This window comes from Bombyx mandarina, chromosome 02 (assembly GCF_030267445.1).
Source record: "Bombyx mandarina strain Sakado chromosome 02, ASM3026744v2".
Taxonomy (NCBI): Eukaryota; Metazoa; Arthropoda; class Insecta; order Lepidoptera; family Bombycidae; genus Bombyx; species Bombyx mandarina.
Genome location: NC_143209.1, coordinates 7,560,397 through 7,587,905, shown reverse-complemented (window position 1 = coordinate 7,587,905; position 27,509 = coordinate 7,560,397). Strand labels below are relative to the sequence as shown.

Genomic DNA, 27,509 nt, shown 5'->3' with positions numbered 1-27,509 from the left:
AAAACCGTGAAAATACCTTAGTTGTTTTTTTTTTTTTTTAAATAAATATTTACTAACAATCACGCCACATTAACTGGTACCGTGATAAGTTCGTAAAGAACTTGTGTTACAGGTACCAGATAACGGAAATAAATGTAAGATTTTTATTATACACATACATAATATATTTAATAAACATCCATAACCCTGGAAAAGACATTAATATTTATCATACAAATATCTTCCCTTGGCGGGATTCGGACCCGCGACCCCCTTGTGTAGTGACCATGTCACTTACCGCTACACCAGACGGCCGTTAATATAATTGTGTTTCTAAAAACGTTATACAAAAAATATATAATTATATATCTAGATTCTAGAATAATGGGATCGTGAGGCATAAAATTAAATTATTCCACTGTTGCACTTTTCTTGTTTTCTTTCAAAATCTTCCCTGTTATTTTAATAAAAAAAAATCTGACACCTTTTTTCAATCGCTCATTCAATCGTCTTCGCCATCTTGCTTTTCCCTGTCATTCTCTTTTCTCTTTCTCACCGTTTTCTCTCATTCACACCTAACGCTTCGTTCCACGCTCTGTTCATACGTTCCGTTCTTACCAATCCTACATACATTAATTACATACTTCAATCACCCCTAAACTATTTATTGATGAACTCAACTGTATAAACTTAATATTATTTAACGAAAGCAATACAAAATTATATCGAACCAACACGTTATTTCAATGAGGGCTACTTTCTTATGAGGTAAAGATTATAATTTACTCTTTTTCTTTATAATATTCTATATTCTATAAATAACAATCACGCCACGTTAACTGGCCCCGTGCTAAGTTCGTAAAGAGCCTGTGTTACCGGTACCAGATAACGGAAATAAATGTAAGATTTTTATTATACACATACATATATTTAATATACATCCGTAACCCTGGAAAAGACATACAAATATCTTGTCATACAAATATCTTCCCTTGGCGGAATTCGGACCCGCGACCCCCTTGTGTAATGACTATGTCACTTATCACTACACCAGACGGCCGTTCAATTAATTTTACTACGAGAAGAATCTCTATCTCAAGGGGGGTGGCGCATTTACGTCGTAGATGTCTATGGCCTCTAGTAACCACTGAACAACCAGGCGGGCTGTGAGCTTGTCCACCAATCTAAACATTACATTAAATAAAAAGAAAAAAACGCGGCTAAAGTCTTACGAATATATCTCTAAACGACCTATGTTCCATCTGTTTCAAACATGAACCTCTAATTAATTGAAGAAAATATATTTTTTTGCCTACGTGATCATTGGCAACCTAGGAGTCTATTCCAAATACGCGGGGACGGATAGCTCACGGGATCAACCTGAAAAAATTTGCTAAAACTAGCTCTAACAAGACCAGTGCTTTACTGAATCTATTGAGAAGAACCGGCGAGAAACTTAGTGGGCCTAGACACAGGGTTAGTTCGAACGCCCAATTCTTCGTCGTTTTCGAAGAGTTTGACGAGAACGATAACTTGGAGAGCCTAAAAGCACCGTAACTGGATCGGGAGTATCTGATAAGACATATCTATGGCAACGGTGGCTTTATAAATTAACATGTGAAATAAATCCTTTTATGGGATGTGTAGGGAAATTGTATGGGAAAATAATTCACAGGCATCTGGTAACACTGCATTTCCCAATAAACAGTATGAATACATGTGTCATTATGACCACTTACTGCAATTAACGAGTTAAACAATAGCACTTACTGGTGGTAAGATCTCTTGTGAGTCCGCACGGGTAGGTACCACCGCCCCGCCTATTTCTGCCGTGAAGCAGAGGTGCGTTTCGGTTTGAAGGGTGAGGCAGCCGTTGTAACTATACTGAGACCTTTGAACTTATATCTCAAGGTGTGTGGCGCATTTACGTTGTAGATGTATATGGGCTCCAGTAACCACTTAACACCAGGTGGGCTGTGAGATCGTCCAAACGCCTAAGCAATAAAAATAAAAACTTTAGGTATTTTACTAACGATCATAAGCTTGTTTAGAAAAAAATAATTAAGATTTTGAAATTGGTGTCCATTACCCGTGTAGTAAGAAGATTTCAAAGCATAAGCGCTATAGTGTCCATGAATCCGGTACACAATCAATATCCGAACGTCAATGCAAAAAAATAAAACGTATTCGGGAAAAATTACATCTTTATCATGGCAACACCAAAAACGTTTCAACTCTTATCCGTCGCGCCAAATGTTGCCCAAATATATTGTTATTGATAACAAAGGCTTTAAATAATAATTAATTTTATCCTTACGTCCAATATGTTATTTAGTACTGTTAAAGGATGTACAACATCTTCTTTTTTTTTGTTTTTATTCAATAATAAATTATGCCGTAAAAAAAATACAGACTTGAAAAGCAGACTGAAGGAATGATTTATGTTTTTTCTTTGTTATCGTCTTGATATTAGAGCGAAGTATTAAATTTATTGTGTTGTCATCTGTCCTTAAGTAGTAGTAGTAGTAGTTTTATTTTTCCAACAGGAAAGGCAAAGGTGTCCATACCATACAGCCTAATCTTTGATATATAATACATTTATTTATTTATTTAAATATGGAAAATGATGATATGAAGTGAAATGAAATGAAGTTGATTAATATGAAACATGAAATGAAATTAAATGGGATGAGATGAAATGAGATGAAATAATAATCTCAATAAAATGGTGGTCATTTATTGAGACTTTTTCAGTGGACTTTTTGGAGGATCTCGAGAAGGTACTTCCGGCGGCTTTGTTTTATTTTCCTACATTTGTGCGCTTTCACAGATGCTAAGCAGTTAATAAATTACCGTTATTACGCATTTAAACCTAAAAAAACATTAAATAGACAAAATAAAACAAATCACACAACTTCACTCCTCGCGTTCCCGCCAAAAAAACATCGGTACTTGACGCATTTGCGAATTTTCAAGTTAACCGGACATCTTGAAAGTCTATGGAAATGTCGTTAAAAGATTCTGTTGCATACAAAAAAAATGTACATACCGAACTAATAAAAACGTGTCAAAAAGAATTATATGAAGATCAGAAGATAGGGGGCATAGAGCACAAGTTACCAACATTGAGGGCTTAATTTGATAAATAAGGTATATTAGAAGAAGCATAGCGAGGGTTGAAAGGCTGTTTGGTTTAAGCGGTATTGCTGACTTCCGTGAGCGACGGTAACCACTTACCATCAGGTGGGCCGTGTGTTCGTCTGCCTAAAAAGGCAATAAAAAAACTTTACAGGAGAGCCATTTAAAGTTTAAAAATTGGAAGATATATGATTAAAAAACTGCTTTAGATATTTGAATGGAGCAAAAATAATAAATAAATAGATGGTAGGCACCGGCTTGCTTCGCGCTCATCTGATTGATTTATAAAAAATATTTATTATCTTAAAGTCGGCTTACGAAGTGGTTACTGGAGCCCATAGACATCTACAACGTAAATGCGCCACCCACCTTGAGATATAAGTTCTAAAGTCTCGAGTATAGTTACAACGGCTGTCCCACCCTTCAAACCGAAACGCATCACTGCTTCACGGCAGAAACAGACAGGGTGGCGGTACCCACCAGCGCGGACTGACAAGAGGTCCTACCACAAATAAAGCGTTAAGTAAGTTGGCGGGAGATTTCAAAAATTTTACCCCCAAAATCGAACAATTACAATAAAGCTATCTTAAGTGAATAACAACGTACGCACCAAACCGAATGCTTTTGTTGTAATCGAACAACTAACTATCGAATAATTACGTACCTAATAAGTCGAAGGTCATTTGAAACAGCAAATCAATCTTAAAGAGTTTTACAATAAAGAAATAATATAATTTTAAAGTAAGAGTTTTTACCGCCTTTTTTGTATCTCGATGTGTCATTAGCGCTTTAGAGATCGGGAGATGGGAATGTTTCATTGGAAAAAAAATTGAGTAACAATATTCATCAGCTGTTTCGTTGATGTGAAATAAAAAACTTATTCCAGAAGAGAGAGAGAGAGTGAGCGAGAACGAGAGCCAGACCGAGAGAGAGAGAGAGAGAGAAAATATGCTTTATTTCCGCCCAAAACAATATTAGCATTGAAAATAAGTCAACTGGTAGGTATTATCTGTATAACAAGCGTTCTTAGCCGCTATAAGCAGACTCATTCAGACAACCATACATCTAGCTAATTCCTGAAAAGGATGCGAGAGCTATGTACCATTATCAACAATATTTAGAGAAATTTATGAAACTATACAAAACCTTCAAACATCTTAAATAAGGACAAAAAATTTAATAGATATATACAGTAAATATCTACCTACAACATAGATATATTAAGAAACAACTATATAACTTAAACAGATAATTTGACGAAGCATGTTGCTGATAACTCTATTTCTGTAATCTGACGAAGCGTGTTGCGGATAATAACATGTACTTTTAGGTTAGGAATATTGTTATTTTTTTTGTAAGTATTATGATCTCTTTTCATAATTATCTTAGATAATAATATAGCAAGTATATTTATCAACAGTTTGCAGAAGGACAAACATATACAAACAAACAGCACTAAGGTGATAAATTATTTTCTTTCCTTCTCACTTTACGAGACTTAACTGTGGCGAAGCTAGTTTGTTGATATTTTAACGCAAGAATTGACGAATGCTTTGGGCGTTGGGTATGATGATAAACTCATGAATCACGTTAAAATCTAAGTAAGATTAAGACGATCCGATTCGATCTTCATGCTTTAAATAAAATCAAAATAGTATTTTAAGGAGCATTGAAAGCTCCTGAATTATTATAAATGAGTTTCGCGCCATAACGAACGTCGATGCTGCCACAATGGAAAATCATAAATCAGCTGTCAGTTTGACACTCACTGAAAAGAGGCCCGTCAATGCATCGGTGCAAACTTTTTGAAGTAAGTATTCCAAATTTTTTTTTGAGTTTACAGATTTGATTAATTGGGTTGAAACGACTTGTCGTTGCCGAGTGTTGTGGCATCGATGCTCGGCGACGACGAGTCGTGGAAGGCGATGCTCGACTTCTGCGAGTGCACCATCTCGCAGAAGGAGGCGGCGGGGCGCGTGAGAGACGCGCAAGCCCGCCGCCGTCGAGCGGGGGCCAGGGAGGCGGATATCGCCCAAGCCCTGGCCCTCTAAGTGTTTCGGGTCCCCTTTACACGTCGGTCTGGGGACCGGCAAAGGGGGCCTAAGAAGACGACGTGCAAGCTGCTCTGCACGCGTTTTACGCAAGAGCATCCGGGTGATGGAAGGCCGGCTATCCTCGACCCACGCTGGTTTTGATCCAGCGGGGTATTCCGTAGGATAACCCATTCTAACCGGCGCCATCTAGGCGGGCTCCGGATAGCCTGCCGACCGAGAGGGCTGGTGGTCGTGGCGCCGACGACCACCGGTCCGGCGTCCCGAGGGGGAGGGTGATGGGAGAGATGTGCTCCGCACTAAACGCTTCACTTTCCCCCCTTTGCCTTTCATGGGTTCTGTCTCATGCGAGGTTCGGACGCGGGTTGTTGAGCGACAGGAGGTTTTAGTCAGTTCGACTCCGACATGCCCCGCCCTTCATCCCCAGGGGAGGGCGGAAGTCCGGCGATTTCCTCCTGACCAAAAAAAAAAAAAAAAAAAAAAAAAAAAAAAAAAAAAAAAAAAAAAAAAAAAAAAAAAAAAAAAAAAAAAATTGGGTTGAAAGGCTTTGAACGGTGTTTACGAGAAGGCTTTTAATATATCTTGAAATTTAAACGTCAGCGTATTTATTTGGTTTTCACAATATATACTTTTTTATTATTAAAAAAAAAACAAAATGCGTGCAATTTACACGTGGTAGAAGTGAAACCTTCCAAAATTAAAATACAATTATCCTAAACGTCTTAAGTATATGTAAAATTTTGTCATTAGTAAATAATTGTAAGGTAGCGCCCTCTGTGAATTGATACTTTAATTTCACGTATAATCCTAAATTAAAATTCACTACAAGAGCTTTCATACACACGTTAGTATTAAAAAATCTCACAGATGGCGCTGTATTAATGTTATGTATATTTCTGTCTCATTCTTGGCTGGCTTCATCCTACACATTTTTGTATTTGTGTCTCTTACCTGTCGTTTTTTCCGTTGCATCCGGTTTGAAATCACAACGATTCTAAAGAAGTTTTCACTTCAAAAAAAACGCCCAGAAGAATCAAGAAATTCCGTAACGAAGATAAAACCTAACACCCCCCACTCCGCCTACCATGTAGCTCGCGTTCAACACAATCACACGTTGCGCTTGTGTAGTGTTTGTGAATAAGCGCGCGGCGTGACGTCGCACTGCATGCGCATCATGAAAAGTCTGCCCATCTCTCTCTCGCGCAGTTTAGCTTATGAGTGTGAAGGGGACAGTTAATGTTTTGCTTTTGTTAATTTCTATAAATATAGCGCGGTCTTATTTTATTATTGTTTTAATATTAAATTATTATTTTCTTATTATAATTGCATAAGTTGATCAAAAATGCTGTACGATAGCTTTAGCGCGGCAGTCCCCGAGTGCCACACATGTTTTTTCATTTAGAGACCATCCTACGTGAAAAGTCTTTTTGGTTTACGATAAGTATAATTTTGGGTGCGTCACTGAAACAAGATTGAAAGACGCGACAATAAAATATCACAGAAGAATAAACAGACAATTTTTCTTTTACGGCTCGCCACTTCCAAAGTTTTAAGCTAGCTTCACACTGTCTTAAAGGGAAGCCGGCTTGAATATAAATTTGGTAGGCAGCGCCTTGGCTCTGCCCCTGGCATTACTGAAGTCCATGGGACACGGTAACCACTCACCATTAGGTGGGCTGTTTGCTCGTCTGCCTACAGGGGCAATAAAAAAAAATCGGTAAAATTTATTTACACATATTGTGTACTTTTAGTGTGTTCCCTAACTCTGAAACGGCTTGACCTATTTCGACTATATTTTTAGGAAATTTTCAAATAAATTTAGCGGTTGTTTCCTTCGTCACAATAGGATCCGAGTCAAATTTAAAAAAATGAGCCAACGCGGGGATGCTGACACTTTTTTTTTCTACCTAAGCTCAGAGCCTTGAGAAGCTATATCAGCGTAACCTTAACTAGTAGGTGAGCTCACGGAGTCTCAAACCTGACGACGTTGCTAACACGAACCCTAGCAAGCGCCGTGCTTCGCAGAATCTACCACCGGATCGCGCGGAAACGCGACCCACTGAGAAGATCCGGCGAGAAACTCAGTGGGCTGTGTCTGAGGGTTAATTTGCTCGTCGAGCCCTTCGTCGCAAGCGACGGGTTCGACAAAAACGATGACCGGTGCTTGAGGTACCTAAAAGCACCGTTAGTGGATCGGCAACGTCGACTGCTTTCCATTCTGTCCGCAGGAACGGGAATCTAGTTACCGGCGGCCACGATGAGAGGGTTCTCATGTCTTGCCGCCTTATCGAAGTGTATGCTGACACATCTGTCATGCATGGTATAAGTAGTTATAAATATTTTATGAACAGATATGAGTAGAAGGGTTATTTTTATAATATCCTGAAAAGCACCCCACGCTTTTTTACGATAACTTTTTACACTGTTTTTAATTCAAATTTGTTTTCTATTTTTAGTTGGATTTTCTATAAAAGCGTATTTTGTTAGTTTTTTTAAACAATTATTTATTTTTTATTGTTAGTTGAATTTAAATTTTTTCAAAAAAAAAAATCAATTTTATTTTTTAATATTGAATTGTCATCAGTCCTTAATAGGTATACCAAATTTCGAGTTAATCCGAAGTTTTGAAGGGGGTCAAAATCATGTTCAAAGATTGTAAAATCATACATACATAGGTCTGAAGCTAATAAAAGCGTATCAAAAAAAGAGGATTGAATAATCAATCTCCCCCGAGCTTCATGTAGGCCGAGCTTTAAGCGCGGAACCATAAAAGCGCGCAGACCACTTCCACTGATACCTAGCGTCCATTTCACGTTGTACTGACGCAATAAAAACTGCTTATCTCTAGATTAAGACGTACGATACAGCAGTGACGTCACAATATAACCTCAAACTCTGGCAATGGAATTTCGACCATATGGCATAAATAAGAGAGCTTAAAGATTTGATTAAAAAAGTACAATGCCCGTTTTATGGTCGGTCGCATTTTACGAGTGTGTTTTTTAATTCGCCATGTCGTTGACGTTTCGTTGATCAATAAAATTGAACTTTATTTCTACAGATATAAAGACGAATTGAATGAAGTATTGTAGTCCATTATTTCTTTTATGATTTGTTTTTTTTTTTTGAAAGTGTTCACACTTGGTAAAATTTTTTATTGGTCTCATTGAACGTGTTTGAGTATTTGTATTTGTAAAATGATGATGCGGTTGCATTAAATTCGGATATGCCCGCGGACAACAGTGAAAATGCTATTTTGAAGATTATTCTCTGCCATCCCATCGTTGAAAGAGTTAGTGGGGGAGAATCGTAGAACTCATCAGGTGGATGGTTGATGGCATTTATGTTGTTGATGTCTTTTGGCTCCGCTAACCACTTAATATTAGGTGGGCCGTTCACCCATACAAGCTATTAAAAATATGTATATATTTCTAACTAGCTGACCCGGCAGACTTCGCAGTGCCTCAATCGATAAATAAAAGACCTAAACTTTTGTTATAAAATAAACTTAAAACAAACAAAAGGAATCCGTCCGACGGGGGACACATCAAAGGAAAAACAAAATTGTTATTTTTATTTACTTCCTAGCATTTTTATATTTATCTACATTTTAAACCTTCTCTGGACTTTCACAAATAATTCATGACCAAAATTAGCCAAATCGGTCCAGCCGTTCTCGAGTTTTAGCGAGACTAACGAACAGCAATTCATTTATTATGTTATTTCAAAGGTATATTTTCTAATCAAGTTAGCGTATACTAGCCGTCGGTCGGCGGTGTATAGCGTTCCGATCCGGCAGGCTGGTTCTGGCCCAGCGAGGTATCCCGGAACACCAGTGGCATCGCCCGGGCGGCTTGGTAGGGCTGTCGTACCGCGGAGACCGACGTCGTTGCTCGTCGAGTATCGCCTCGACGACCCGTCGGTTGGGGGTCCTCGGGGTGGCGCCGCGCGTCTGGTTGCAGTGTTGACCGCGGGAACCCCCCCACTCTGACCGGGTTCTGACTCTGGACGGAGATCGGACGTCGGGCGTAAAAGTGCAGGGCAGTCGTTTAGTGCGGTAGGGCCCTAAAACTCCTTGGGTCCGCAGTCTGATCCCAACAGTTACAGATCATCAAGTCCCAAGCACCCCGCGCGCTCCCTAGGCGCAGGGACCTCATAGGAGGCCACGGCCCTAAATATATATATACTACTAGACTTAAGAGCTACATTTGCTTGACAATTACCTACAATAATAAACAAACTGAACCTATTCTATACTACACAGTTATACTACATAACTTATGTTACTTCTCACATTCCCGACAATGCACTGTTAATTTTGAGAAAATGTCAAAGGCCGGAAGCTAATAAACATTTTGATCGTATCATAAGACGATGTTTACAACCGAGAATTACTTAAGTTTTGGAGTAATGGATCCGGTTTTCAACTAAAAAATACCATTTCAACTCGGATTCCGTTGACACAAAGGTCTCTATAATAATATTCTAAGGTTAGTAGAGGCTTTAGAGGAATGCAGAACCTCTCTACGGAGCTTTGGCGTGACGCTATCAATCAAGTATCAAACTGAGGGAGTTCATATAGAGTCCCATCTTTATTTCGCCGTAAAGTCGTGTTTTATGTAATTAACACCACAGTTGAAACAATATAAATTATATTGATGTAGCAGCATAAACAATTCTAGCTAATTATATTATATTAGTTATTTAACACATTATAAATTATTTTTACGTTTTAAATATTTGGCGGTAAAAAGGTCCAGTGTCACAGACCATATTCTTTTTCCCACCTCTCGTGCGTTCCGGCTTACGCATCATAGAAGAAGAAGGTGCGTTCTTGAACGCCACAAAACTATTTAGGCCTCTTTTACTTTCGGCAAAAATATATTGGACACATGACAGTCGTCTCTGTCAACGATTACGCAAATTTAATTGTCATGACAAACGACAAAATTTTTCGTAAACAAATCAGGTTCAGCAATAAAAATCCGCGACCAAAACCATGAGAAGACAGCTAACCAATTTGGACACAGACAGTTTACCACCATGTCCAGAAGACACCTCGTCCGAAGACGACTCCCACTTGGACCTCTACATCATAGGTACACTATGGATAGACGCCTTGAGAAGTGCGTTGCTTGGTGCCAAAATTGTGCCAACAGTAGAAGCGGCCAAAACAGAAGTGCCAACAAAACCGCCTCCAATGCGCCTAAACGAGCTTCCCCTGTACGACAACCCACACCAGATATACAAAGACTATTTGGAAGATCTAGAAAAATGTCCAAAAGCCAAATCAAAGATGCTGCATGAGTACTTGCAGCCTCACGTGACTGCTTTAAGAATGTCGGCGCAGTGTAATTACTGTGATTTTAAATGTGAATTAGAAAGCATGAAAGAAGAAATCTGTGTAAGCATGAGAAAAGCTAAGACTGACTTCAAAGCGTATATGAGAGATCCAAAGAATTTGGAGGTTAGACACGGTGTCGTGGGTATAGGAGCTTTGAGCGGATACCTTTTCGCTTCAAAACGAGGGATACCTGGACGATTGTTCTTCACCAGTCTTGGAGCTTTGGCAGGTGGAGCTTTGTGCTTCCCGAAAGAAACCGATGAAATATTTAGAAGCGCTATGTACCATTTCGGCAAAGCTGCTCTAGGAGTTTACAATTTGATATGCAGTCACAATTTAAGCTTACGCGACAGATTACCTTGTGAAGCTGAACAACCTGCTCCCAAGGAGCTTAAAAAGTTGAATAAGTGTACAAAATAGAGTCTCACGTATCTATCCAAGTCAATTCTAAGAATAGCACGAGTGGCTAATCTCAACCGAGCTATATGTTGCTGGAGATATTGGTAACCACATGCGCAAAATCTGTATTCTATCCACACACCAAAAAAAAAGCAACAACAACAACAACAACTTTAAAACCTACGTGTCACACTCACAACATCGATGAAGTCCGTACATTATACAGATACTTGCAACAAAAAAGTCAAAAAGCTTTTGGATAATATCGAAGAAAAAAAATGGTACTTAAAAGAACCGAAACAGCGGGCTCAAAGACAGTTTTTTACAAGCGTCATTGTCCAATACTGAATAGACATTCATAAGACATTTCCCATTAAAACAACTTGAATCCGACCGTAACTGAATTTTGTTTCGTAATTAGTAGATTAAAACCGAAAGTGGGAAGTAATGTGTAAGTAAGTGATGGTAATTCGACTGATAAAGGACTTACTACTTCTGCTGGATAGACAATTTCACGGCCGATTGGGTGTTAATTGGGTACCGTGAACTCTATCCACCTTGGCATAGGGTCGAAATCTCAATTATATAATAGAATGTTTGCTCCGCCCACGAAACCGGAATTAATGACGACTTTGTACCAGAAACAAGCTATAGACACCACGGAGTGAGTTCTGCGCCAGATCTCAGTAGATCAGAGACTCAGAGAAGCACTGCTCTTGCTAGGACCGTTGTTATCAAATTCTCTCAGGCTGAGCCCCGTGAACACGCTTACCAAGTCGATAACGCTGAAAAAGCTCCTCAAGGCTATCAAGCTATCACGGTGAAGGAATAACATCGTGTAATAAAAATCAAACCCGCAAAATTATAATTTGCGTAATTACTGGTGGTAGGACCTCTTGTGAGTCCGCGCGGGTAGGTACTACCACCCCGCCTATTTCAGCCGTGAAGCAGTAATGCGTTTCGGTTTGAAGGGCGGGGCAGCCGTTGTAACTATACTGAGACCTTAGAACTTATTTCTCAAGCTGGGTGACGCATTTACATTGTAGACATCTATGGGCTCCAGTAACCACTTAACACTAGGTGGGCTATGGGCTCGTCCAACCATATAAGCAATAAAAAAAAAAAAAAACACAGGATGTCCTACGATCAGTTAATCTCAAACTAGGCATAAATGAAAGATACCCCAGGAGTCTGGTACATCTAGACACGCATTTACTTAACTGCCCTAAAGGGGTATGTTTAATTGTTTTAGCGTTCATTTATCTCAGTTTCTTTACTATAAGTTCAGGGGGAATGGGTTTTATTTTGTTTTTTTTTTTAGATTGGTGCTTTTTTTAAACAAAACACAAATAATCACTCCATTCAAGATGCAGTAAGCTAGCAGACACGATAAATAGCCGGAAACGAGTCGTTAGATTGATGTAATGTCATATTTTACGTCAAATCAGAATAAGAACATCAGCGAAAGTATTACGAGACCATTGTTTAGGGTCCTCAAATACATTGTTGGGTTCTGTTGTTGAACCCAAAGACTGGATGTGAAGTGAAAATACATTATTAAAACTAATTTTAGGATTTAATCTCGCCTTTGACTTTGAAATGTTTCGAATACATTACATAGGTCGCGGACGTCGACATTTGATTATTGTGGTGACCACCAGCCATTTTATTTTTTTTATTTTTTTAGTCTTTATTGCTTAGATGGGTAGACGAGCTCACAGCCCACCTGGTGTTAAGTGGTTACCGGAGCCCATAGACATCTACAACGAAAATGCGCCACCCACCTTGAGATATAAGTTCTAAGTTCTCAGTATAGTTACAACGGCTGCCCCACCCTTCAAACCGAAACGCATTACTGCTTCACGGCAGAAATAAGCAGAGTGGTGGTACCTACGCGTGCGGACTCACAATGGGTCCTACCACCATTAAAAATGTATAGCCATTTGTGAAAAACTCCTTGGCTACAGTCGAAAAGTCCTGAGCGATGTAGCTACGTGCGAAACCTCCATAAAAATCCTTAGCGATTTAGGGCTTATCACCCGAGCCACAGACGTAATTAGAGAGTACTTTTGCAGTTTCGTCTTACGCGCTCTATAGTTCCGAAACCGCTATTTAGCCTCAGATGTAGACTGGATGGCTGTCATTTAGGACCGATATTGTAGGCTATCTATCTCTAATCTAGTTCCAATGACTGACTCATCTAGTACGTAAGCACGAAAATAAAGTGTAACAGTGTCTAATCCAGTTTAACTTTATGTCCGTTTTGACCATTCACCGTCCGACTGTCGAACAATGGACAATTACTTTTACTGTTCACTGTTGGGCGTGTCTCGGGTCTTGTTAGAATCGTTGTTTAACTTTTGGTTACAAATTGTACTTACAAAAGATTTAGGAGATTGTAAATCAAAGATTAGTAGCGGTATGACTGTGGATTCTTGGCGAGGCTATCTGGTGCCGAACAAGCGACAGTCAGTTGTCTTTGACAGTGCCAATAACATTGCTCGTGTTGATGGTGGTTCATGAATATTTCCTTGTTGTGTTCGCCCCCTATGCGTTAGTCGAAAGACTTTGTAATACCTTCAATCTCATTCCCCAAGATGACTGGTAAAATAAGATGGTGGTACAGTTCACCATCTTCACAAGAATTAGGAAAAATGCGAAGGTCTTTATGATAGATAGGCTATTGTTGGGTGCGTGAGGTGTGGAGAAGCACTACGCTATCCCGGGGTGTCGTAAAAGACAACTAAGTGATTCTCCGAGGAATAGGCTGTATCGTTCTTCGCATTTACTGTTAGAAAGACGCATAGTAATCCCGGTTGGGTAGTTATCACATGCCATCCATACCGCCTAACTTTGCCGCGAAACAGCCATTTATTGCGTTTCGAATGATGGAACAGTCGTTATATTATGAGATTTAGGCCTTCCTTCCCAAAACTTATGGAGGCTTTCATTTTTCCTACCTATGCTGGTAGCCTTGAGATGCTATATTAGCGTTATCCTAGCGTGTAGATGAGCTCTCGGGGCTCAAAACCGGATGTGTTGCTAACACTGGCCCTAGTAAGAGCAGTGCTTCGCAGAATCTAACACCGGATCGGAAACGCGCCCTACTGATAAGATCCAGCGAGAAACTCACTGGGCTGGCTATTTATGCGGTGATGTCTATGCACTCCAATAGCCTCTACAATCCATGAGTCCAGGTATATAATTATATATGTGTTTACACTGTTTACGAAACATTAGCTTGTCGGTGACGCAAACCCATAAGATTTTCCCCTACCTAAAAGCGCTCATCGGGGCTTTTCGCTTCAAAAAACTTTTGGGAGCTTTGTGTACGTTAACGCTACATTTTTACTTTGAAACGCAATTTCAGATTAAGTCTTAACATAAGCATAGCGCGATTCAGAAAACTAATGACGCCATCTATCAAATGTTATTGTAAGTCCGTACAAACGTCAATAACTATTATGAAAACTAGATATCGCAATGGTTTTCTTTTTTTTTCTTCAGAAGCTGACCGATGAATTTTCGCGTCATGTGCGCACAACGATGGATCTGTCATACCCGATCCTGTAGACCGAATGGTAAACAGTCGACGTCGCCCAAAGCACGTCATTACGGATCCTCCCGATCCATTAACGGTGCTTTTAGGCACCACAAGCACCGATCATCGTCCTCGTCGAACCCGTTGCTTGCGACTAAGGGCTCGACGAGCGAATTAACCCATAGACACAGCCCACTGAGTTTCTCGTCGGATCTTCTCAGTGGGTCGCGTTTCCGATCCGGTGGTAGATCCTACGAAGCACTGCTCTTGCTAGGGTCAGTGTTAGCAACACTCCGGTTTGAGCCCGGTGAGCTCACCTACACACATTAGGGTGAAGCTGAAATAGCCTCTCAAGGCTATCAGCATAGGTTTAAAAAAAAACATGGATCTGCATAATTTTATTTGTATAGATAGCATGTCTCTGCTTTACTTTAATGTCTCCACTTTAGAAGAAAGGCGAAAGTATGAATCATTCACGTTTTCAGCACGAAATCGAATAACGTAACGGTGTGATAAAAAAGTTTTTTTCTAGACCGTGTCATAATATTTATACACGCTTGGACGTTGTTATGCACGTTGCACCAATCTATTTTAATTTTTGTGACGAACAACATATTTTTCTTTTTACTAGCGGTCCTTTTTTGTCATATTTGGTGGCCACTTATAACCACTACCGGATTCCTCGACAGTGATTACAAGAAAGAAACGCACACTGAGGTTAACTTTAGACAAGGGAAAGCTTGACCGGGATTCAGGTCAAGTAAGGAACTTAAATAACAAGATATGTTTTATCAGTCCAACGATCAGGAGAAAAAATAGGATTAGAGAGCTAGTTTATTGATAACAGTTATAGTTTTTTTTTTATTGCATATATGGGTGGACGAGCTCACAGCCCACATGGTGTTAAGTAGTTACTGGAGCCCATAGACATCCAAAACGTAAATACCGCCCCCCACCTTGAGTTCTAAGGTCTCAGTATAGTTACAACGGCTACCCTACCCTTCAAACCGAAACGCATTACTGCTTCACGGCAGAAATAAGCAGGGTGGTGGTACCCACCCGCACGGACTTACAAGAGGTCCTACTGTACTGTAAAAACCGAGACCTTAGAACTTATGTCTCGATTTAGTTGGCAGCATTTACATCGTAGGTGTCTATAGGCTCCGGTAGCAAGTGGGCCGTGAGCTCGTCCACCCAACTAAGTAATAAAAATACAAAAAAAAAAGAATGTGTTGTTTCTTATTAACTGCAAGTTGAGCTAACGATCTGACGGTCCACGGTGTTAAATGTCTTCATGAACCCATAGACAACACAACGTGAAAATATAAGTAGAATAACGGCGCTCCCACCCTTAAAACCAAAACGAATGATAACTTCACGGCAGAAATAGGCACAAATAGGGAGGATGGTGGTACCCACCCGTGTGGGCTCACAAGACGCGCTACAACTGGTTTCTATTCAGTTACTTAACGTGCTCTTGTAATGCATAAATGAATGCCGTGAAAGAAATATATAATATTATTTTTTGTTTGTTGAAACACTCTTGCATAAACATCGTTCAACTGTAGGAAATAGTGATGCGCGGTCACTCGGAACAAAATACTACGACTGATCATAAATATTTAGGTTAGGGTTAGTTTGCCAGCATTTTTTTTATAAAATTTTTGTTACAGAATATTATTACTTAGCCTTCACGGGTAGGTACCACCACCCTGCCTATTTCTGCCGTGAAGCAGTAATGCGTTTCGGCTTGAAGGGCGTAGCAGAGGTTGTACTGTAAAACTATTTGTTTGTATCGATAAGTTTTGGGGTTTGATCATTATGAAATTCAGTGACAGTGGGCTAGACTTATATGCCGTAGGATCGCTGGAGGAGAAGGATTCTTGAGTGGAAACCGGGCACCAGGAAACGTATTGTGAGTCTCCTTCCCGGCCGGCAAGATATGGATGAAGAGAATCGAAGGCCGACCTCATAATTAAGAGAGCCCTATGTCCTATGATAAGTATACGATTGTATGGTTATAATGAATGAATTTGACGGCCGTCTGGTGTAGTGGTAAGTGACATAATCATTACACAAGGGGTCGCGGGTTCGAATCCCGCCAAGGGAAGATGTTTGTTTAATAAATATAAAAAAATGTCTTTTCCAGGGTTATGGATGTATATTAAATGTATGTGTATAATAAAAATCTTACATTTATTTCCGTTATCTGGTAACTTTAACACAAGTTCTTTACGAACTTATCACGGGACCAGTTAGCGTGGCGTGATTGTTAGTAAATATTTATTTATTATTATTTATTAATGAATAAATGCTATATTCATTAGTTTAAATTGAAAAAAAATTAACATTTCATTTTCACAGACCAGACTCACTGAATGTGAACAAACAAAATAAATAAATACTATTCAGTATAGTTGAAAAGGGCAATCACTATGATTTTCATAGAAATACGCGTTCAAAAGTTATTGAGAAACTTGATACAAGCGTTCTCTGTTGGAGCTTAATTCAAAAACTTTTTTGAGCTTTATTGAATGTAGTAATATATATGAAGTCGCACTTGTGATGTCTTTCATTCAAAGTTTTTATATTCTATATATTTTTAAATTGATTTTTTGGCGTTTTGGTTGAATACTCTATGATTAAAATACTTTTTATATTACTTTTTATTTAGCGGTAGGCAGCGGCTTGGCTCTGCCCCTGGCATTGCTGAAGTCCATGGGCGACGGTAACCACTCACCACCAGGTGGGCCGGACGCCCGTCTGCCTACAAAGGCAATAAAAAAAAAAAACTTAACTTGTATCTCAAGGTGGGTGGCGCATTTACGTTGTAGATGTCTACGGGCTCCAGTAACCACTTAACACCAGGTGGGCTGTGAGCTCCTCCACCCATCTAAGAAATAAAATATATATATATATATATATAGCAACGTCGAAGTAATTTGACTTGAAACCTAACCCATCACATGAGAAGCGTGCAGATTTTCAAATTTATACAAGTATTATAATTTAAAATAGTCTCCCAACAATCTGTTACCAGAGGGTCCTCAGTTACTTCGGCCATTTTTATTTTATTGCTTAGGTTGGTGGACGAACTCACAGCCCACCCGGTGTGAAGTGGTTACCGGAGCCCATAGACATCCCCGTCATTATCTATGGCACGATTTCGTATATGTACGGCTTGGCCGAGAAAAAAAATTGGTACCCTCGCTCTGTGATTAAAAAAAAAAGAATATCTACCTTCGTTTTGATTCATGGATTCCCACACACCAAATAAGTAAATTATAGTCGAGCTTATGTTAGTATGAATGTGTAACTTCGTAGGTATGAGCTATCAATGAACCTAAAGATAAATAAACTGGAGTACGAATGCTCTTTTTTTTATTGCTTAGATGGGTGGACGAGCTCACAGCCCACCTGGTGTTAAGTGGTTACTGGAACCCATAGACATCTACAACATAAATGCGCCACCCACCTTGAGATATAAGTTCTAAGGTCTCAAGTATAGTTACAACGGCTGCCCCACCCTTCGAACTGAAACGCATTACTGCTTCACGGCAAAATAGGCAGGGCGGTGGTAGCTACCCGCGCGGACTCACACAAAAGATCCTACTACCAGTAAAAAATGTGATTAGATTAGAAATAGTGATTAGAGCGAAGTCGTAAAACTATTGCATCCTCATCGGTCGTTGAGTCAATTGGACAGATTGAAGTCTATGAAAATGACCTTCAAAGATACCGTTAATAAACACCTGCCAAGCTAACGAGAGCGAGAGAGAGAGAGAGATAGCAGTAGTGTTGGCTCTATAGAGAGCCAACCATCAACAAACCTATATGCAATGATAAACCACTGACCAGGCATAGGAATTCTAAGCCCTAAGATCCTGCTCCAAAGAAGCTGGGCGAGTACAATAATAAGGGCATTTTACTATCTCGGTCACAAATCCGGTTTGTAAGGTGCGAAGATTAAGACCTTAAGCCTCAAAGTAGCTGGCGACCCTCTAGCTTCAGTAACCACTTAACACCAGGCGACCCGTGAGCTGGTTTATGAACGAAAAATAAACAAAGCTAATTCTAGATTAGCACCTTAGTTTTATTTAAATGTGTGAAAACTTAAAAAAAGAGCCTTTGAAGACATTTCTTGAAAGCTTTAAAAGCTCAGAATAATTTCGAGGTGTTACATTCAATTTGAAATATGAATTTCCAAAGATTACTCACACAATGAACACCACTGATGATATAAGGTCTTATGTCTGAATTTTCGAAAACGGGAATAAATTCCTTCCGTCAACGCGCGTAGAGGCTATATCCCCATATGAATTTGGTTGTCAAAAAGTTGGTCGTACAAAAAATATGCTACCTGAGATTTGATTATGTTTTGTATGCCACTTATTATGGCTACATAATATTTAGTAGATTATCGGTGGCATATTTTAAGTGCCCTGCCTATAAAATATCGATGGGTGTAACGCTATTTGGCTTAAGCGATATTTTTGCAAGCTTACAGGAGAGCCATTTAAAGTTTAAAATTTTGGAAAAAATATCCTAACAGTGGGATAGCTGTTGTAACTATACTGGGACCTTAGAACTCATATCTCAAGGTGGGTGCCGCATTTACGTTGTAGATGTCTATGGGCTCCGGTAACCACTTAACACCAGGTGGGCCGTGAGCTCGTCTACCTATCTAAGCAATAAAAAAAGAGCAACCGATTTTTATTTTTTATTTCTTTGATGTGTGGACGAGCTCACAGCCCACCTGGTGTTAAGTGGTTACTGGAACCCATAGACATCTACAACGTAAATGCGCCACCCACCTTGAGATATAAGTGCTAAGGTCTCAAATATAGTTACAGCGGCTGCCCCACCCTTCAAACCGAAACGCACTACTGCTTCACGGCAGAAATAGGCAGGGCGGTGGTACCTACCCGCGCGGACTCACAAGAGGTCCTACCACCAGTAACTATGATGATGCGTATATCTGACGCAAGATAGTCAAACTGTTTGATATCTTTAACAGTCTGAACATCAAGACTATGTGTTGTAAGTATGTACGAGTACTATATAATATGTATATTGGGAGTATATAGTGGATCTGCGCTACTCACGACGAAATCTTGATCGCCTATTATATGTATAGGCGGCGACTCTTCTGTCCTCTCTGGCATTGTCGACGACTTTGAGCGACAGTAACCACTCATCGTCAACCGGACTGTATGCCAGTTCGCGAACAACGGCAATAAAATTTATTTTTATTGTACTAATGGTCGCCTAGTAGTCGAAATTCGACCATAATTATTAATTTCTTAATTATTAATTTAAAAAGTTTCAGCACTATTATCGTTCTTACTTATATAACAATAACAGATTTCGCCAAGGCTATTTAATTTTAAACAATATAGATAAATAATATTAAAGACAAACAATATTACCTAATCTATTTTCAATTAGACTTTAACAATACACAAAAGAGTCTACACTCATTGCTTCGGTGAGTTCCTGCACCGGATCAGAGCCGAGCCGACGGCAGAGTGCCACCATTGTGATTGCGACTTGGACACGGCAGAGCATACGCTCGTCGCCTGCCCCGCATGGGAGGGGTGGCGCCTTGTCCTCGTCGCAAAAATAGGAAACGACTTGTCGTTGCCGAGTGTTGTGGCATCGATGCTCGGCGACGACGAGTCGTGGAAGGCGATGCTCGACTTCTGCGAGTGCACCATCTCGCAGAAGGAGGCGGCGGGGCGCGTTAGAGACGCGCAAGCCCGCCGCCGTCGAGCGGGGGCCAGGGAGGCGGATCTCGCCCAAGCCCTGGCCCTCTAAGTGTTTCAGGTCCCCCTCATATGTCGGTCTGGGGACCGGCGAGGGGGACCTAAGAAGACGTCGTGCAAGCTGCTCTGCACGCGTTTTACGCAAGAGCATCCGGGTGATGGAAGGCCGACTATCCTCGACCCACGCTGGTTCTGACCCAGCGGGGTATTCCGTAGGATAGCTCACTCTAACCGGCGCCATCTAGGCGGGCTCCGGATAGCCTGCCGACCGAGAGGGCTGGTGGTCGTGGCGCCGACGACCGCCAGTCCGGCGTCCCGAGGGGGAGGGTGATGGGAGAGATGTGCTCCGCACTAAACACTTCGCTTTCCCCGCTTTGCCTTTTCATGAGTTCTGTCTCATGTGAGGTTTGGACGTTGATTGTTGAGCGACAGGAGGTTTTAGTCGGTTCGACTCCGACATGCTCCGCCCGCCGTCCCCAGTAGAGGGCGGAAGTCCGGCGATTTCCTCCTGACCAAAAAAAAAAAAAAAATACATCGTACTGTGTGTGATGATTTTTTTATATTTTATTTTATGTATTTTTTATGCATAAGTTTAAAAAAATATTAGCCTTCTGTACTCTTTCTCTATATTTTCTATAAGTGTGGAAAATTTCATAATTCTCCGTCCGTGCAATTTTCGTAAAAAGGGCTAAACACATAATATTCGTTCTTTTCTCAAATGAGTCCCCAACTATTGTCTTTTCGATCGAACGAATTTAATATGGACGATTTAAAACAATTTTCCGTTTGCTATATCACTAACCAATGTTAGTGATGTTAAGCGCTTAAAAATAAAGGATACTGTTTTGTATTTAGATATGTTTGGGATTAGGAAAAGGATAAGTTTTAGGACTCACTCTGTATTCCGTTGATGCACTATTCAATTTTCTCACCGTCGAGAGTTATATGTGCTCATTGATCAAAAAATCTCATTTTTTTCTTTTTTGCACCGGCACCATGTTTTAGTTTTTTTTACACACTCCGCGCCATTTTCATACGCGCGTAGTTTTTTCTTGTAGTATCAACAGATGGCGCGGATAGGGGATTGAGGAAGGAATAAGGTAAAGGAAGTTTTTTAGTATGTCATCAAGAATATTTAATAAACTACCTATAAACATTTTGATAATTTAAAGTAGAATAGAATTAAATAATTATAATTTAAGTTTTTTTTATGTACATTATACTTACACCTAATATTTGTACGCTTTACTAGCAGGACATAGCGATACATTTATTAATATTAACTTATTAATATTTGTTAACCTATGACCACAAATAATAATAAAAATAAAAAGTAAAAAATAAAAAAATTCCCAACAGATACGTCTCCAAGAACCGACAGTACAACAGCCTTCGAATAAAACAGGCTATCAGGGCGACCGTTAATTACGCGATTTTCTTATCGCCTCCCGTTGTCTATTGATAACACATTAGTTCCACTACATTTAACTTCAATAAACGATTAATCTAAAGCTTAAGTTCAACGATTGACTTATGACGAACATCGATGAAAACGTTTTAGATGCGTCTGCTATTTTTGACACGGCGTTCCTTATGGAACGATACGAAGGGGTACCCTAACCGGGAAAAAACGTCCGTAACGTAAGATTTTTATTAGCACACCGTGTACGACTTAACTTTGTAATAACGTACAAATTAGTAATGCACACAATGTACGACTTAACTTTGTAATAACGTACAAAAAATAACCATTCATTGACCACGATCTCAAAGCGTTCGTTTGCGCATTACACTAACTCTTATGCAAACAACCGTGAATGAAGTGTACCACAATAAGTTCGCACGTTACCGAATGACCGTGGGTTGTTGCGAAACCTCCAGTTTTATTGCGGACTCACAAGAGTTCCTACCACCGGTAATAAAGTAGTAGTATTTTTCTTTATATATGTACAATAACTGTGTAACGCAGACGACAAAGCGTGTTCGTTATTGAGATACAGCTTGAGATCCGGTAGTAGATTCATTGGCGAAGTAGTTGCTCTTGAGTTCTTAGGTCTCCTTTGGAGGCGCTCGGGCAGCTGTTAGCAAATCCCACCCCTCCTGGCTGAACCTTTACTCGCCCACCTGTCCAGGTGAAACTGGAAAGGCCTCTGGGCCATTAGTAATACACTAATTGATCAAAAAAAGATATAGCTGTCGCTATATTTTTAAAGGTAGGCTTTTTGATAAATAGTTTTTGTGTATACTCTACTAGAGTCCGTGTCGCACTAATTTAAAGGAGCAGAGCTAATTTATACTACTTAAAACCACTTTCTAGAGAGCGGTTTTAGAGATATTTTCGGCAATTTAGAACCATCTGGATCTAGTATGAACTTTCCTTCACGGTATTTCCTGAGCGCTATGACATTTGCATAGTCAGCGGTGGGCAGCTATTTGACTATGATATTAATGACGTCCATGAGCGATGGTAACCATTCACCATCAAGCCGTCAGCTCGTCTGCCTACAGTAAAAAATAATGTCGGTATAATTAATGTACATTACACAAATATTTATTTAAGTAAATACCCAATTGAAGTAGGTGATTTATCACTATCTCCACTACAATACAATTAAGGTATAACGTAGGTACTTAAAACACGGCATTTATCTGATAAAAATGCATCTAATAAATTAACTAATCTATAGTAACCAAATAATAAATACTAATGTTGATTTGAGTCATGTTCGAAAAGACATTTCCGTGAATCAGTATATTCGTTACAAGTCAGTCTGGTAATTTTAAATATGCCGATTCACAGCCAAACGATCAATTTCGAATTCCGAACGAAACACCGTTTCTGTTTTCGATATTTGAATTTAAAACTTCTTTTTTTTTTTAAATGTAATAATAGCCGAAAACACGTCGATTTGAATAATTCCTTCGAATACACAAAAATGAAAACGCTTCGAATTTCGAATGAACGGTAGCCCGTGATTATGTCAACGGCTTTTTTTTTTTTAATTCTCTTAAATCGATAAACGATTGTTACATCAAACGAAACGGAATCGATTTCTCGAAAACGAATGATTTAATTTGTGAAAAAAAAAGAAAAGAATAAAAGTCGAAATCTGTTAAATTGATACCTTAGTAATCGTTTTCGAATTGTTTCCAAATCGATTCGTAGCATGCGATATAAAAATTTTGTATGCGATTTTAAAAGTCTGCGTTTATTTATTTTCTTTAATCTGTACTAATATATAAATCTACAGTGGTTTTTATGGATGTTCCGTTATAACTACTGAACCATGCATCCGATTGATTTAAAACTTGGTATCCATGTAGAAAATACATGTACTTAATGGATAGGCTAATATTTATATGAGTGTTGGACTCCGTACACCAGTTGCGGGGGCGTTAATGATGAGAATCTTTGTGGGGGTGAGAAATAATAATATTAATTTTAGGCAGCGGCTTGGCTTTGGTAGGCAGCGGCTTGGCTCTGCCCCTGGCATTGCTGAAGTCCATGGGTGACGTTAACCACTCACCATCAGGTGGGCCGTATGGTCGTCTGCCTACAAGGGCAATAAAAGAAATGTTCATCGAAGTGGACGGGTACAGCTAGTCAATTCTAAATCCGGGAAAATGATACGTACAATACCCAATAACCAAGCATTGGAAAATACTTTAGTAACAAAAAAGCTTTTTAAGTCCTCAGTTGCAAGTGCAAATAAGTTGTCTGCGGACAATTGCGCCGTGTCGTCGGGTTCGATTCTCGCATCGGGCAAACGTTCGTGTGATAAAAAAGTTTGTTGGCTCTTTGTCTGATCTTTTAATATCTATACATGTATCCGTATATAAGTATGTATGTCAGTCTCTGATACCCAAAACACAGGGAATCCTAAATTGGGACTGGATGACCGTGCATAATTTGTCCCCAAGTTATATTATATATTAATACGTCAAGCAAAAACTTTGTACCCCTTTTTAGCTCACCGAGTTTCTCGCCGGATCTTCCAGTGGGTCGCGTTTTCGATTCGGTGGTAGATTCTGCGAAGCACTGCTCTTGCTAGAGCCAGTGTTAGCAACATACGCGCTTTGAGCCCGGTAGACGAGCTCACGGCCCACCTGGTGTTGAGTGGTTACCGGAACCCATAGACATCTACAACGTAAATGCCGCCACCCACCTTGAGATATAAGTTCTAAGGTCTCAGTATAGTTACAATATAGAACGTATCTCAATCGTGTATAGCGGCTGTCTCGCCCTTCTAATCAAAACGCGTCTTCGTAGTGTAGGACTCATGCTCCAAAGCCAGCAAATAAATACACAGATTGCAATAGTTCACATAATACTGCTTTATTTGTAACTCCACTTGTACAATCTTTAGATATCTGCTCACTAATCAATACACTGCTTTCTGTTTTTGTTTTTTCAGACTACCGCCTTTTTTATTATGTCACGTCCCCACTACTGCCATTGCTCTTCTTTTTTTTTTGTATTTTGTGACCTGGTAACTAAGACCTTTAAGTCATGTCTTATTATAGTTTATACTCTTATTTTTATGAAAAATGATGAAATGAAATGAAGATGATTAATTTGAGACATTAATCAACTGGGATGAAATCAAATGAAATGAGATGAGATGATATGGGATGAATTATAATCTCAGTAAAATGGTGGTCATTTACTGAGATTTTTTCCCACTAACAGTGTTGCTATTTGACAATCCGATTATTGCTTTAAGTTTAACATGATACATTTTATTATTTTTGTTTTAATTATTTTACAATAAACCTTACAGTAGGAACAGGCAACGCGCTTATACCAGTTCAGGTTGTAAACACACCGTGAAAATAATGCTAATTAAGGGCCTGTGCACACCACGTTTTTTAAGCGCGCTGTCGACGCGCATTTGTAGCGATACAGTCGCGATACGCACGTAATAGAAACCTAAGCTGACAACAACCAATAAATCAGCAATTTATCAATTCTACACTATATATTTGTTGAATTGAATATTGAAGCATAGTTCAAAACAGTTACTTCATCAGGAACATCTATCTATTGAGTAATAATAATACCATTATGTAATAATCATTGTATATTCATTTATTTATGATAAATGGCAAATAGAAACATTTTACATACATAATAATATTTATTTAATAACGTAATAATTATACTTATCTTTTAATTCACAATGTCCACACTTATACACAGTATCAAGCCAGGGAGAGAGCTCCGCACCGCCCGACGTCTCAACCGAGAATGACCCCAGATTGGTCGGCGCAGGGGCTTTTGTAGGCGGTGACAAACAACTATGCGTCATACTTGTTTGTCATCGCTCGAACGTTGGCTTTAATTTAAAATTATATTTACAGCAATTATTTATAAATATATTATTACTTAATTTACTAACATTATTTGTGTTATATATCTCTATACCTATACATAGGCATAAACTATCAATATATTATTACTTAATTTACTAACATTATTTGTGTTATATATCTATACCTATACATAGGCATAAGCTATCACGGCCATACTGACAGTACTTCGTCCTCGAAGTATTGTGTTACTATTTTATTTATAATATATGAGTAGGTATATTCGATTCATTAATCAACATAATATACATGGCACAGAAAAAAAAAGAAAGTAGTCAAAACATTTCAAACAAGTCGAATGAACCATTTGCATAGACACGATGGTCCCCTTTAAATAAGTAACAGAGTATTCTTGCCAACTACATAGACATGTCGATCACATTCACCCGCTGCTTGTGAGATAATCGACACCAAATAGAAGGCCGACCAGCGGTACTCTGACTTCGAGTAATGCCAACTACATAGACATGTCAATCACATTCACCCGCTGCTTGTGAGATAATTGACACCAAATAGTAGGCCGACCAGCGGTACTCGGATTGAAAAATTATTGAGTAATGCCAACTACATAGACATGTCAATCACATTCACCCGCTGCCTGTGAGATAATTGACACCAAATAGAAGGCCGACCAGCGGTACTCGGATTGAAAAATTATTGAGTAATGCCAACTACATAGACATGTCAATCACATTCACCCGCTGCCTGTGAGATAATTGACACCAAATAGTAGGCCGACCAGCGGTACTCAGACAGATAAAATTTAAAGCCAAATATTTTTACTCATTCACAATATGACGTGATTTTCTGATTTTCTTTTTGTACCATGTATATATTTTTAGTAACATTTTATGTAGGTAACCTATGTTCCTAAAAAAAAAAACTTTAATTTAAACCAATCTAGTTAGTACAAAACATTATATAGTTGAAAAATAAATATAATCATCAAACAATTATAATCTTGAAATCTAAGCAATCACAAATTATGATCAACCCATTCTCCTGGCCAAAACCATAATTTTTCCCGTTGCCTTTCAGAGTATAGCGATCATTTGGGAGGGATACACTGAATTTCGTAAGGTATGATCCTGGCTAACATAGACCAGATCACCTATATTGTATTGTTTAGTATTCCGCCTAACATGATCAAATCGTTGCTTAAATGTTTCTGCTATTTTTTGTAACCTCTGTTTGGCTATTTCACGATCAGCTTGGACGTCAATATTGGGGTGTAAATCCTCATCATTAATAATTCCGTTTAGATGAGATTGTACTATAGGTATATTTGCTTCTATACCGGTTAGTAAACGTATGGGGGTGAAGCCAGTCGATTTTTGTACTGTCGTGTTAATTTACTGCTGTACTTTTAGCAATACGTTCGGCCACTCTGACGGCTCCTCGCACATAGTATTTAACATATTGACTACAGTAGAACGCTCAACCTGACCATTGCCTCTAGGTGTACCAGTAGCTATCATGTAGTGTTCGATATTCAGTTCTCTAAAAAGGTCTTGGATTTGATTAGAGCTAAAATTCGTACTACGATCAGTTATTACCAATGATAGTAACTATACGAAGAATAACCTTTTCCATAATTTTAATCTCGAGTAAATCCATAGTAGTTTTTCCACGTAAACGATAGTACACTTGCGCTACGAATAGCAAAACGTGAATAGCAGAGTGAATGGTGAACGAAAATAAAATCCGGCAAATAAATGTTGTACAACGGCATAGTGTAAAAGCATACATAGTGTCAACTCGATTTTGCCGTATTTTTGTGTGAAAAACTAGCTGTAGTGTAAGAGAGAGAGAATTCTTTAATGTACACCAAAAAACAAACAAACAGTTCGATACATATCTAGCTGTCAAACGTATTAATTTTATTTGTTGTTTGTTTGAGGGAATCGTCAAGTTTTGTCGCG

The 27,509-nt window shown here is 39.1% G+C and overlaps 1 protein-coding gene across 1 annotated transcript; it reads left to right on the top strand.

The window, feature by feature from the left end:
* The first annotated feature begins 10,167 nt into the window (after positions 1-10,167).
* On the top strand, positions 10,168-11,243 carry LOC114241856 (MICOS complex subunit MIC27). Its single transcript, XM_028172827.2, has one exon. It carries the CDS (start codon positions 10,168-10,170, stop codon positions 10,930-10,932), a length of 765 nt encoding a protein of 254 aa, XP_028028628.2. The 3' UTR covers positions 10,933-11,243.
* The last annotated feature ends 16,266 nt before the right edge of the window (positions 11,244-27,509 follow it).